Consider the following 14,621-nt stretch of genomic DNA (forward strand, 5'->3'; position numbering starts at 1 on the left):
GACGAAGGGCTCAAACCCACGAACTGCAAGATCATGACCTGAGCCAAAGTCGGACACTTAAGCAACTGAGCCACCCAGGTGCCCCTAGATGCTTTATTTTTAATGACATTTATTTTCTTACGATGATCCTAAGTACAGTGCAGTTTTTACACCAAGCTTATTTTAAGAAAATAAACACAACATTAATGTATGTTATTCAAGGTTGCATTTGCTACGTGTGGAGAGAGGACAGGAACTCAGACATGCTGAACATAAACTTCCATTCTTACTATTTATGATATTTTCTCATTTTCTCCCTAACTCTTTGATGAGTAAGAGGCATCATGAGAACACTGACACACCACTAAGGGTTCAGTCTTTAGTGAATAATTCCTACGCTTAGGTCTTTGATAATACATCAAAATTGTTGAAAAGCTTTCCTTCATCTTTTCAGTCATGACAGAGGAAATGGGATTGTAACAATCTGGCAGAGTTGTTCCCTCAATAATGATCTTTCTTTATGAGGCATCAGCCCTTTTTTTTTTTCTGTTGGGACTATGGAAAATTATGAACAGAGATTCTTTCCTAATGCAAACATCATACTGGGAAAAACATTATTCAAGGCAAATTGTACACCCTGCTGATGAATGAAGGTGTTCACGTAGAGAAAAGGGAGGCAGCAAGGGACACACGGTGAGACAGACTCAATGCATTAGGTGTACTTAAGGCAAGCGCAACTACAAAGAAATAAGTAGGGGTGTAAGAAGGTTCAAGAGCTTGGCGAGTACAAGAACTAGACTCTAGTAGTCTAGTAGTCTAGACTCTACGACTCTGACTCTAGTAGTCTAGAGTCAGTCCCCCCCGAGTCATGGGGTCAGTATATTTCCCAGGGTTGAAATACAGAAAAGCTTTCTGAGAAAAGGAACATGAAGAGAATTTATAGATGAGAAACCTATGGTTTGTGACATTGAAAAAGGAGACGGTGCCAGCCTTGTAGTCTAGGAAAACTCCAACACAATGGGGAGGAACAGGCAAGGCCAGGATTAAGACGAAGGGGTCAGAGAAGGAGGACTCCTCAAAAGCGTTATATTCAACCCTTTAACCCTTTAACGCAATAGCCATATTAGGTTGATACCCAGAGTAAACATGTTGGTAATTTTAAGTATGTCTAACATGAAATTTCATATTGGATTCTGGGCATGTTCTATCATATACCCCCCAAGATCAAACCCCCAGTAATGTTTCCCCGAACTGATAACCAGGGAGCCTGGGACACCATAATCGCTGTTACATGCATTATTTGATTTCCACCAGCACATATATCTCACTGGTCTTCGTCCCGTAGAAATGCCAAAATACGTCGTATTTTGGGGTCAGTGTGGAATCACGTGAGCTGCAAAAAAAGTACAGGGTTGGGTGAGGGATATGACGTAGCTTTATTTGTGACCCTGTGAGAGGGATCTGATCTTGGGAATAACTGGAGTGGGAACTATGAAAAATCTGTCTTTGGGGAGAGGTATAACACTGAAGAAGCACAATATGTATGTTATGTGTTACAGGGGAAAATATGGGTCTCGGAACATAAGACCTACTAGGAATGAAAAATTCTGAAAGGTGGTAAGTACAAGGTGGTTCGATGATACTGATATCTCCTTACCTTGCTAGTGCTAAACATGTGTCGGTTCTCAAAAAACAAAACAAAACAAAGCAAAACAAAACAAAACAAAACCCCACAATCAACATAAGCAAGGGAGGCAGCTCTGAAATCTCTTTCCCCTGAAGATCAAGGGAAAGACTGGGGATGATGGTGAGATAGTGAACTGGTGAAGGAGAGTATGAACCAGACACCCAATCAAATATGACCATATCATCAGCACAGGACATCCAGTCTCCTTTGTCTTCTCTCTCCATACCCAGAAATTGTGCCCTTTTCCCCATTTAGCCCCTGCCATCACAAGACTCCCACAGCCACCCACTTGCTCTAACACTCCTCACCTTTTTTAAAGGCTTGTATTATCTCTTGCAGATCAAGAGCTCGGAATGTGTTTCTTTGTCCCTTGAGAAAAGTTTTTGGTTTCTTCAGACTCAAGACCCTGCTCCTAGGGATGACAAAAATTGAACCCCACACTTCTGACTTTTTGTCCCTCCACACAACTTTTTATCTTCACCCCATTGAAGCGCTTGAACCCTGAATACCCTGAGAAAGAACAGGAGACTTGTGACCTTAGAGTCAGGGAAAAGTGTTCACACCTACCCTCTCTCAGTTGCCTTCTGTGTGACCTTAGGAAGGTCTTGACCTCTCAAAGGCACAGTTTCCAAAATTAAATCATGAACCTCTCCTTCTCTAAATCCTAGAAATCATATAAAATTACATGAAATAATGGATATAACAAAACAAAACTTTGGTACCTTTAAAAAAAACTTAAACTCTGCTTCCCAGCAGGAAAGCCCTCAGAATAACATCTGAGTTTTCAGGTTTTCTGGGAACGTTTGCAAACACTTGGAACTTGAGCACCAAACTAACGATGGCCTGAATTTCCTGTGTTAGGAAAAAACTCGATGCTGTCACATAGGTGTGCAAAATTGAGACACAAGGATGCCACCTTTCCAATCTGGCTTCCAATGTATGAGATCAAGATGGATCACTTGTGTATACTAGGGCCAAAATATTTCTTGAGATTCGAGTCTGTTTTTGGAAATCTAAGAGCTGCATAGAAGGTCTCTTCCATTCCAAGGGCAGAAATTTAAATATAAGGGAGCTGTCTCCAACTCTGGGTGCTTGGCAGATAAAGAAGATATGACATTCCCAGGATAGGCCAAGCGCCTAAGAAATATGAGAACCTGAGTTAGATATGGGCATGCAAGGTGAATAAAAGCTATCATGTCACAAGGGTCTGCCACGCCTTAGCTTTGATACTGCTACTGACCCAAACTGTGTGACTTCCCACCACCCAAATTCTCTACCACAGAGCCTGGTCTATTCTCAACAGTTACAGAACACTCAAACCACAATTTGTGAACAGAAATTTCACATAAAACTATGCATCCAAATTGTCCGGCCCTGAGAAATGTTTTATTCTAACTGATCACCACAGAACTCTAATGCCTTTAAACCTCTTTCACCATCTCTGATCCCCCACACATACCTTTCCATGAGGTGATTCACATCCTAGGGAGAAAAGGGAAAACATGAGTCAAGAGGTAACAGGCCCTCCCCGCTTACAAAGCATCATCACATCCCCACCAACCCTACGGTGGGAATAAAGATGGTCCCAATGTGAGAGCAAATAAGTAAAGATAAGACCCAGGCTAATCATTCCAGAAGACTCATGTGAGGTTGTCAGATTTCCTAAAAGGTAGAAACAGCTTTGAGCCTTGTGGAAGTAAAGCATGAAGCTTCTAGTATCTGGAGTGGAGACATATTTACGAGGAAAACAACAGTTCCATAATTTTTTCCCCAAGTGCATGAGATGATATGAATAATGCATGGCTCTTTCATTTATTCAATAGAAACGTAAAGGGATTTGCTATTATTTGCCAAACATCAGGACAGGCTTTGGAGAATCAAAGATGAATAAATAATCATAATATCCCTCAAGAGGTTTCCATGCCTTTGCTGAGGATACGAGCAATATACAAAGGTAGGCATTTTTCAAGTCTCTCTTCTCATTACACACTATCTGTAAGTGACCTTGTCCACTCCCTTAAGTTCAACATACATCCATGTCCACTTAATTTCCAACCCTATGTTTTTACTCAGTTTTGTCTCTTAAACGCAGGTTAATGATTTCAGTAGTAAACAGGCCACAGAAACAAGTAGGTTAGGATGTCTAATATGTAACTTACCATTCACCAACCAAACCGTCTCCTCCCTTACACTCCATTGTTCATAAGGTTGCCAATATCCATTCACTCACTGTCCTAAACATTACAATATTTACAACACACTTCAGTCTCCACCAAGCAATTCAGTCCACATTCTTTGTCTAACTTTTTCAAGTTTTTATTTAATTATTTTTAATTTTTTAAATGTTTTTGAGAGAGGGAGAGAGAGAGAGTACAGGAGAAAGGCAGAGAGAGGGAGAGAGAGAATCCCAAGGAAGCTCCATGCTGTCAGTGCAGAGCCTGACACGGGGCTCGATCTCACAAACTGAGATCATGACCCGATCTGAAATCAAGAGCTGGACACTTAACCAACTGAGCTACTGAGGCGCCCCAAGTTTTTATTTAAAATTCCATTTGGTTAACATACATACATAATACATACTCATAATACATACGTACATAACTCATACATAGTATGAGTTCAGTTTAGTTCACTTTCTTAAAGTTTTTAGCCATCTGATTTTCTTTATCATCACAGATATTGCTTCATTTGTTTGAACAAATATCTACCAGTGTATTTGATGTCCTCTACCTCAGACTTCACGTCCCTCATGTCACCAAAAACTAGGCCAACAGGTGGGTCTCCAAGGGCCATTAAAAATAAATGCTCTCTGTATTAGGGCTTTTGTGTTGTATATGACAAAAATCAAAACTAGATTAAGTAGAGAAAAGGATCTGGGGGCAGTTATAACTTTAACGAAAGCTTAATTTTGAAGCTCAAACCCTGTCATCAAGACCCTATGTCTTTCTCCAAATTCTACTTATTCCCTCTTAATTGACTTTATTCTCAGTTCATAAAGGAAACATGAATCTCCTGATATAAACTCCAGAAGAAAAAAGAACTTCTCTTTCCAATTAAAACAAAAAAAACCTCTTATGGCTGCATGGCCCTGCCCTGCGTTGGATCAGGTGCCCATATTAAAAGTATCACTGTAGGGGCGCCTGGGTGGCTCAGTCGGTTAAGCGTCTGACTTTGGCTCAGGTCATGATCTTGTGGTTTGTGGGTTCAAGCCCCGCGTTGGGATCTGTGCTGACAGCTCAGAGCCTGGAGCCTGCTTCAGATTCTGTGCCTCCCTCTCTCTGCCCCTCCCATGTTCGTGCTCTGTCTCTCTACATCTCAAAAATAAATAAACGTTAAAAAATTTTTTTAAATCATTTATCCAATAATTAAAATTGGTATTAAAATTATTATTAATCTGAGGTAGATGATGATAGGGTAAGAGGCATACTGTAATCACTCGAATAACCACTACGGGGAAAAAAAAAACTAACACTGAAACAAAACAAAACAAAACAAAACCCCCACAGAAATAGGAAAATTTAAAATTAAACTTAAAATATTTGTTTAACTCAAACAAAGCTAGTCAAGGGAAAACAGAACAATGAAAACTACAGGCAACATATGGAAAGAAAATAGCAATATGATAAATTTAAATACAAAAACACCAAAAATTGCATTAAATGTTATTGTTTTAACATCCCAATTAAAAGGCAATGATTATACGGGTGCTTGGTGGCTCAGTTGGTTGAGCATCCAACTTTGGCTCAGGTCATGATCCATATTTTGGATCCAAAGACACAAATACAGTAAAAAGATAGAAAAATATATACCATGCAAGCAGTAATCACAAGATAGCTCAAGTACTTATATTAATACTAGACAAAATAGACTTTAAGACAATAAATATTATGAGAGAATGAGAGGGAAGTTTCAGAATGATAAAAGGTTCAGTATGTCAAGAAAGGATATAACAATTATAAACGTATGTGTACCTAACAGCAGAGCTTCAAAATACACAAAGCAAAACTGAAAGGATTAAACAAAAATAGACAATTTAGTAGTTGTAGATTTCAATAGCTCACTCTCAATAACTGACAGAATAACTTGTATGAAAATCTGCAGATACAGAAGACGTGGATGATACTATCAACCAACTTGACCTAACTGACATCTATAGACTATTATATCTAACAAACGCAGAATATACGTTCTTCTCAAATTCATATAGAAAAAGTTTGTGGACATACACTATTTTAGTCCATGAGACAAGTATCAATACATTCAAATACTGAAATAATAAAATGTGTTTTCTGACTGCAAAGAAATTAAATTTGAAATCTGCGGCAGAAGAAAAAGTGAGAAATCAAGTATTATTAAATTAAACGCACACTTTCTAGGGATTTACCCAAAGAATACAAAAATACAAATTCAAAGGGATACATGCACCCTAATGTAGCATTAGAGCTGCATTATCTACAATAGCCAAATTATTGTAACAGCACAAGTGTCCACTGACTGATGAATGGATAAAGATGTTGTATCTATATATAACGGGATATTACTCAGCCATAAAAAAAATGAAATCTTGTCATTTGCAACAACATGGATGGAACTAGAGAGTATTATGCTAAACGAAATAAATGCAATGCATTTATATCATTAAATACTATTATCAGAAAAGATGATCTCAAATAAGTAATGAATGTTTCTACTTTAAGAAACTAGAAAAAGGATGGCAAACTAAACCCAACACACACATACTCGCATTCATGCGTGCATACACATACATATACAAAGGAAACAATAAAGATAAAAGCAGACACAAATGACACAGAAAGGTTAAAAAAAAAAACCTAAAGTCAATGAAATAATAGTTGATTCTTGAAGAAAATCAAGAAAGACAAACTGACCAAAGACAACTAAACTGACCAAAAAAAAAAAAAAAAAAAAAGAAAGAAAAAGAAAAAAGCACACCACCAAAATCAGGAATCAAAGAGGGGACATTACTGTGAGTGTTGGAAAAGCTAGGGGTATTATAAGTGATTATTATGACCACCTTTATGTCTATATATCAGGCAACTTAGAGTGGAATGATCCCTACAAAGACATATATTACAAAAGCTGACTTAAGAACTTCAACAAAATGTAAATAAACCTAATACATATTTTTAAATATTATTTTAAGTCTTTTACAAAAGAAAAGCCCAGAATGAGATGGCTTCACTGGGTGAATTCTATTGAATGTTTTAAGAATAAATAATACTAGTCCTTCACCACCTACTTTTTGTTTGTTTGTTTTTCAGAAACTAGAAAAGGAGGGAGAAGAAAAATCTTAGTTCATTCTATGAGGGAAGAACAAGTCTCAGGATGTGAAGTTCATTTGTCTGTGACCAAGCTGAATCGGGAAGAGGTACCAGATAAGTCCTTAGCACTAGATCACAGATAACAGAGGCCCATAGACTATCCCTGGATACAAAGCAAATTCTCTCCACAGTCAGATTTCTGCACTGCACTTGATAAATAAATATGCAATTGTTCCTTGCTATTTATTCCTATAAGCTCTGACAGAGATGCAGGAAAGGGGTACTCTGCAAGGCCAAAGGAACCTTAGAGTCACCACCAGGAAGAGCAAAGCAACACAGGAGAGAAGGAAACTTGGTCTTCATTTTTCTCAAATCTCAGGTGCTGGCGCTTCTTCCCGAGTCTTACCTGCAGCATGTCCATCGTTGACCCCTGCAGCCGATGTTCCAGATCCGAGATGAGGCCGGTCAACCCCTGGCTGTGCTGGGCCAGTTCATTCTCAGCTTGAGCCAGCCTGCCTAGAAAAGCTTTCTCCTCGTTTTCCAAATTCTGCAGCTCCCTCAGCTCCTCATACTCCAGGATGTCCTTCAGTTTTTTAAACTGTGCCTGGATACTTTGTCTCTCAGTTTGCATTTGTTTCTTCAGGAATGAGAAAGAGAGAGAGGTACCTGGGCTATCAGGCCGGGACTAGGAACCAGAAAGAACTTCTTTCTTTGGAAAGTTCTCACAGGGAAATGAAATAGAAGCCAGGGAGCAATTCTTGGGAAAGCTGACTTTTCCTATCATCTTTTCTCCATCACATTCCAAAATAATGGCCTCAAGTTTGCATTATTGAGGCTAACCCTGAGCCCCAATGGGATCCCTGGGTGTGGCTTAGCTTTCACACAGCTGTCCAGGACAACCAAGTCTCCTCATATTATTTTTGACCCCCACCCCTTCACCCTTGGCTGAAAACTGAACGGTGCGGACAGAACCATGAGTCATTGCTAAATGTCTTCCCCTAGAAAGATCAAAGACTCAAAATCACAACAGGAATGTAGCACAGAATTCACTAGCCATCTTCTATGTGAATACCTGCTTCTAAACATCTGTGTTCATTTATAATAGGTTCACTTCTCAGCCCCAACCCTTATCAGGGAAAGGATAAAGAAGAGGACCAATCAAATGACTTTTGGACATAGAAACTATCAGGGAACAAAAAGGAAGGAGGCTCTTTGTTAGTAAGGCCCAAGGTCCTGTCTAGACTTTTGTCAAACTCCCTCAGGAAACATCTCCTACCTTCCAGGAAGTTCTCTCTTCTCTGATACCAGCTTCCAACATCCTAGCTTCCTGCTGGTCTTCCCTCAGCTTCCATAGAGCTTCCTGGAGCTTCTTCTATGAGACAGGAATCACACCATAGTCAAGCTATGAGATTCCTCAGCATTAGCATAGGGTATAAATGAGGGGAAAAATCAGGCTGATCTCCAAAGAGACAAGAGTTTACAGAACCGGTGAAAATAGCAATTAGAATCCATGACTTGGAAGAAAACTTGAGGTGGTGGTGAATGTGTTCTTTAAGACTCAGGTGATGGACATCACCATCCCCTTGTCAAGAGAGAGTGACTGATTCTCTTTGTACCAGAAGAACAAGCTGAATCCTGCAGCCAGGAAAGAAATTACATCTCAATCTACCCTACTGTTCAACGGAGCGATGAGAGCCTCTCTTGGGCATGAAATCTCCACCCATCTAGCGCAAGGTACAGAAGTATCTACTTTTGGTTAAACCTGTGTGGTAGGGTTACAAAAAGTTGTAATTGAATGGAATGGCCAAAAATGTTCTTTAGGCAAAAAACAAAAACAAACAAACAAACAAACAAACAAAAAAACTGTCTTTCAGGTCTTAGAAGGTGAGAATAGAAAGACAAAATCACAGGCTTGGGCACAGCCTTCGGGTCTATGGTGACAAGGGAATGCAAGTTGAATACAAAGTGGAGACTGCTCATCAAGTATCGTTTTCTGCCCTGTGTTTCCTCCATCCTGGTCTCTTACCTGGTAGTCCTGGGCAATCTCCTCCATGAGGACCGTTTGGTGACCGCGGTGCTCCTGAGACCGTTCGCAAAGCCAGCAAATGATCTTCCCATCCGTCTTACAGAAAAGCAGGAGTTTCTCTTCATGGCGCTCACAGAGATTTATCTTCTGCCCCTCCTCGGGGCTCACCTTGACCTCTCTGAGCCTCTCCACTATGTTGGCCACATGCCAGTTAGGCCGCAGCTCCCCAGTACAGTACCTGATTCGGCACACAGGGCATCTGCTCTCCCCTCCTTGGTTTGTCGTGGACTCCTTGGTCTTTGCAGTGATGCAGGCCTGGCAGAAGCTGTGGCCACAGTCTAGGCTCAGGGGCTGTGTCAGGATGTCCAGGCAGATGGGGCAGGTCACTTCCTCCTGTAAGCATTTCAGGAGTTCAGAAGCCATAGCAGCTGCTCCCTGTCCTGACTTCTGTGGCTCTTCTTGCTCACAGATCCCTGCATGATTGGCAAGGTTAAAAGGGGGCAGAATAAGAGAGGCAGGAATAAAATTACACTAATTGCGCAGAAATCGAGGACAGGCCAAAATCATAATATCGAAGGACAAGAAAGAAAAGGTGGAGAAACAAGAAAGGAGCATGGGGACCTGGTAAACAGGACTTTTCTTAATAATTTCAAGTGCATTACTCCTGGTTCATGTGACAGGACAAATCCCATCTTTATCTGCGACGACTGTTATTTTCCTTTTATTTTACTAAACAAAAAGATGACCTGAGGCCTCCTCTACCAAGACCCTTGTGTGACCTACCATCTCTCTTGCTTTTTCTTTGCCATCTCCAAAACACAGCCCCACTGTAAAAAGCACCCATCCACATATGCCTTTGGGTTTTTATATCTGTCTTTCACTCAGCATGGATACTGCCCCTGACATCGGTATGACTCACTCTTACACTTCAGTAAACTCTCAACAAGTTCTCTTATCAAAAAGTCCTGCTCTAACTTACAGTGTAACCGCTGACATCACTTACGAGAAGTTTGCAATGATTTCTCTTATCATGACATAATATATGACAGTATGTTTGTGTACACAGTAAAAGCAAACCCTTCATCAGACGTGTGAACAGAGGTGGTAAGTGACTTACAAAGGTCATTTATCTCCAATACAGAGTTGGGATCAACTTAACGTATTCAAAGCCCTCCTACAGAGGTCTGTCCCCTATCCCAATGAGCTAATCAAAGGCAAACAAAAGGACCCAATTAACACCCAGAACAATGGAAGGTGTGGGGATGAAGAGATCCAGACCAGCTGAGAGGTTCTGGGAAGTCCAGTGTTTATAAACAGTGAGATTTCAGCGTGGCCAGGAAAGAAACCAGGGACATTAACAGGAACCTAAAGGTGTGTATGTAGGGGGACGGTAGGGGAGATGGTATATACTCATAGGATCATATAAGTCAAATACCTGAAAAAAAAAATAGAAACACAGATGAAATGTTAGTCTTGACAAAGAAGTCTCAAAACATCGGGCAAGTTTATTCAATTAATTATCATTAATGATGAATTAAATGCCAGCAACTTGACTAATACCCATAAACACCAAAACAAGTCTAAACAGAAGGTTTAAACCCAAACGAGCAAGGGGGGGGGTGAGAGAGAAAGAGAGAGAGAGAAAGACTGAGAGAGAGAGAGAGAGAGAGAGAGAAATCAAGAAACAGACTCTTAACTATAGAGAACAAACTGATGGTTACCAGAGGGGATGTGAGTGGGGGATGGGTTAAATAGGCAAGGAAGATTAAGGAGGGCACTTGCTGTGATGAGCATAATGTGTCATATGAAGCGCTGAATCACTATATTGTACACCTGAAACTAATATAACACTATACGTGAACCATATTGGAACTAAAATTTTTAAAAACAGAGGGTTTAAACCACTATGGACTTGGCATTCATAAATTAAGTAATAGACCACACACACATATACACACACATACACATACACAGCGTGTGCAAGAAGATGTGGAAAACACTACTAGAGAGATGCACATACTGTTGGGAAAACAAATAATGGGGTAAACAAAGGGTTATCCAAGAATTCCAACTTGAAAACAGAAGGGCTGAATTGAAAGCTGAAGAAAATGAAGGAAAGATGGGATGAGACAGGGGACACAATGTACTGGGTAGAGGAAGTGATCTGGTCACAGAAAACATATCACCTTGTAGGAGTTTTAAAAGGTCAGTGTGGCTGGGGTGCAGAAAATTGCTGGGCCTTTGACATCACATGAGCCTTCAGTGGCCATCAAATAGAACACTCCCCAAATTACACAACGTTTAGGGAATCTTTTCCAAGAGCAGGGAGAAATTATCAAGGTTTTCTCATCAGAGATGAGTAGGAGCATATTTAGCTCTGCACTCAGGCTGTGTGACAGATTAGGTGGATCCAGTGTGGAACTGGGAAGGTCAGATGGGATGCCCACACAGCAACTCGGAGAAGGAGGACGACAGCTCAAGGGACAAGTTGATGAAGGAAACGGAGGGCAGCAGATAAGAGTGAGAGATAAGATGAGGTAAAGGATAGGGTTGGGAGTTGGGAACAAGGGGTTAACATCAGGCTTGGGATCTTTCTTCTGGTAAAGGTAACACTGGTTTACTCTTTTGGCGGGTAGTTTCTTGTTCGTTTTTCTGAGAAACCTACCAGGTTACAACGAAGTGGAAGGTCAGCTGTCCTGCAAGGCCACAATATTAACAGCAAAAATGGCCTGATGTGTAAAGTGCATTGGGACTAGGAAGACTTTATACAGACCTTAAATGTGGGCTGGTAAGCAAAGACTCGCTTTTCACAAGGGGACTGTGACTCTTTGGGCCAAATAGGTCTTGTTTAGGCCCCTGGAAGCTGTACTCATGGGATTTCACCAGGTAATCAGCCCTTTGTAGCGCTAGGCTTATGGATGGCAGGTTCACCCACATCTACCTAGTCTGGTTTCTTAAGAAGCTGAGATACCAGGGATAAAATACCTCCTGTATCACTGTAAGGGCCATCACTGATGGCTCACCTGAAGCAGCCATGCCAGCATGCTGTGTCTCCTGTCCTCTAGCCCCCAGATAAGCTAAATGAACCTGGAGGTTTGCGTCTTGTCAGGTTGCATGGATGGAAATGGTGACCCAAAGTGGAAACTACCGCCAGTGGTCAGTCACCACAACTGCAGCTGGTGGGTGTCACACAGTGGTAGCACAATGACACTCATTCTCTGATGGCCCTGTGGCCACAGTCTAGATTCAGGGGTTCTGTCAGGAGCTCCAGGCAAACAGGGGTATGTGGCAAAAAACAGAGAAAGGGAAGATGTCAGTAATGATTAAGGTTTTGATGGCTGCCAAGGTTTGATGGTAAAGAACGATCTCCAGTATGAGACAACCGATAAGGTTTCCCTTTGCTCTACACAAGGGAGGGGAAAGCTATGAAGGCAGCATGGAGATCAATTTAAATCTACTAAAACTTCCACTCATGCCACGTTCATCATGCATAAAGGAAACCTGATGAGAATAAGGCAGCCATGCACTGCAAATATAATCCAGCTAATGGTAAAGATACTGAAAATAGTTCAAAGACCATATGAAGTAAGCCCCCAGCTGGAGAGACCATGGGTCAGATGAGGCTCTGACAAACAGGAAGATCAGAGGTAGGTATCTTATCAGAGGTAGATATTATATTGTATGTACCTATTACACGATAAAATCTACCCCTATTACATGATAATATCTAGCCAAGCTATGTTACGAACATGGAGTGAGGCCTCCAATTATTTCTCATCCCATTCAAGATACAACCAGGGCAGAGAAGCATCAAGAGCCTTCTACGGGAGGGAGCAACAGCGAATGCATCCTGCTGCAGGGCTGTGGGGTTTATTTTCACACTAGGGCTATAAGGAGCTAATGACAAAGCAGCTGCTGTCACCACTGACACAGGAGGAGGAATGGGCAAAGGGGCTGGAGTTGCCATACACGGGGGAGGAGCTCACTGCTACTTAAGCCGTGACCGAAGGGCTCTGTGGCAATCTGGGAGATAGATACGGGAACATGAGTGGTGTCTGCCTGACAGAACTCCCAGGTCAGCTGGCTGCCACAGGTGTCAGGACCCTACTCATGGGTCTTCTCTATACATCTGAGCTCGTGAGAATGCAAACTCGACATGTTCCAGAGGCGAGAGCTAAGGACAAGCAAAAGGGCATAAAAAGACAATTAACTATGTAAAAGTCCAAACAGTAAAGATACACACAAAATTTGATTCTTTTGTGACTAAACCAAACTGTTTCTCTAAGTATGATGAAGCCACGAGTTATGGACATATATGGGAAAGAGTCGCTTTGCCTAAGTAGAATGGGAAGAGAAAATTGTGCTGTTTCATTTGCCAGGTAGTCATCTAATACTATTTAATATGAACTCCTTATAAAACTAGCAAAATGAAAAAGGAAGCAGAAAAGTAAACAAATCGATTCTAAAACCCTGTGATCATTGGCATGACAAGAGGTGTACTATTTGAGTTCAGAAGTCAGGTGCCAGTCACTGACCAGTGGCTGAGAGGGGCACAAGGAATATGTAGCAGAGGTAATAACCTCCAAAATCAGCTTGGATAAAGTGACGTTTGTCAGATGAAGTCAAGTCAGGCAGGGTGGGAGAAGAGATCTGACGTGACGGGTGTCCCCCATCCCGCTGTAAGGGGGATGCAGCTGTGCCTCCTATGGGAAGGGGGTGGAGTAAACAGAGGCTCCCCTGCTGTAAACTCCCTTCCCTCCTGGCTCTCAGGATTCTGTAACATACTTCTTCCCACATCTTTTTACATCGTTAACAACAATCAAACTCATTTTGTTTATTAAAAGTTAGAAAAGACCCCACTTCTGGAGAATGCTCCCCTCACTCCTGATCTCTCGGGCAACCTGTTTCCGAGGCAGATATGGCCTGGGAGAAGGATGAGTAAGGTTGGTCATTCTCAAGGACCTTCTAGACGAGTTCACAGATGAAGGCTGCAGGTCCTGCCGGTTATCACCCCACCAAGCTCCTAGGCACAGACAGGCCAAGGTAGTGAAAATTTATCTAGAGTCATGCAGAAATACTTTATTGTTAGGCGACAGGCATTCAAACGTTAGGATTCAAAGATCCTTCTGCCTTCGCTCTTGCTGTGGAGAGCAGGAACTTTCTACCTCTGAAAAATGGAGGATTCTGGCTTGTCCTCAGCAAGGTGCAATTCACACTTGCAGAATGGGAAGGAGAATCTCCAGGGTAGACTCTGCCTGGAGAAATGAAGGTTCCTTCCAAGAAAGAACAAAAAGCCCTTCCATTCCAGTCTTCACAGCTCCCTTCTTTGAGGACTGCGCCTCCTCCAGCCGGCCTTCCCCACCCTCCCCGCCCCCCACACTCCCTCCCCCTACTTGCACCCCTACCAGGCACTCTCAGCTGGAAGGCTGCAAGCTGGGCGTTCCCCGCCCTTCAAAGCAGCTGCGAGACCCCACGTTAGACTCACCCCAAAATTCGGTTCTTCTCCCCACCGCTGCCCTCCGCAAACTACTGCACACAGCTTCCGACACCAGGGGAGAAGTCGTGCCTCCCGGAAGAAGAGTAGAGGCAGACGTGGTCAGGATCCTGTCCCCAAACCAGGCGCTAATCTCCGCTGAGACCCGGAGGA

At 42.0% G+C, this 14,621-nt stretch overlaps 1 protein-coding gene and 1 long non-coding RNA gene across 5 annotated transcripts in view; one reads left to right on the plus strand and one right to left on the minus strand.

Annotated features, from left to right (window-relative positions):
- Positions 1-49: 49 nt before the first annotated feature.
- Positions 50-14,621, minus strand: part of TRIM34 (tripartite motif containing 34) — a 38,460-nt gene continuing 23,888 nt past the window's right edge. For 3 of the 4 annotated variants that reach the window (XM_040461380.1, XM_040461381.1, XM_040461384.1), the window contains 6 exons: positions 8,975-9,447; positions 8,225-8,320; positions 7,355-7,585; positions 3,126-3,148; positions 1,975-2,078; positions 50-1,372 (listed from right to left, as the gene is read on the minus strand). In XM_040461380.1, the coding sequence (XP_040317314.1) occupies positions 1,353-1,372; positions 1,975-2,078; positions 3,126-3,148; positions 7,355-7,585; positions 8,225-8,320; positions 8,975-9,447 (947 nt within the window). In that variant the 3' untranslated portion in view covers positions 50-1,352. Of the gene's footprint in view, positions 1,373-1,974; positions 2,079-3,125; positions 3,149-7,354; positions 7,586-8,224; positions 8,321-8,974; positions 9,448-14,459; positions 14,616-14,621 lie in introns of those variants that run through there. The other variant, XM_040461385.1, reaches the window with a different exon arrangement.
- On the plus strand, positions 1,536-7,059 carry LOC121021161 (uncharacterized). The gene is made up of 4 exons (XR_005786439.1): positions 1,536-1,596; positions 3,490-3,620; positions 4,343-4,440; positions 6,949-7,059. It is a non-coding gene; the product is annotated as an uncharacterized LOC121021161 (long non-coding RNA).

The sequence above is a fragment of the Herpailurus yagouaroundi genome, unplaced genomic scaffold (assembly GCF_014898765.1).
Source record: "Herpailurus yagouaroundi ecotype Mexico unplaced genomic scaffold, PumYag 255, whole genome shotgun sequence".
Lineage (NCBI taxonomy): Eukaryota > Metazoa > Chordata > Mammalia > Carnivora > Felidae > Herpailurus > Herpailurus yagouaroundi.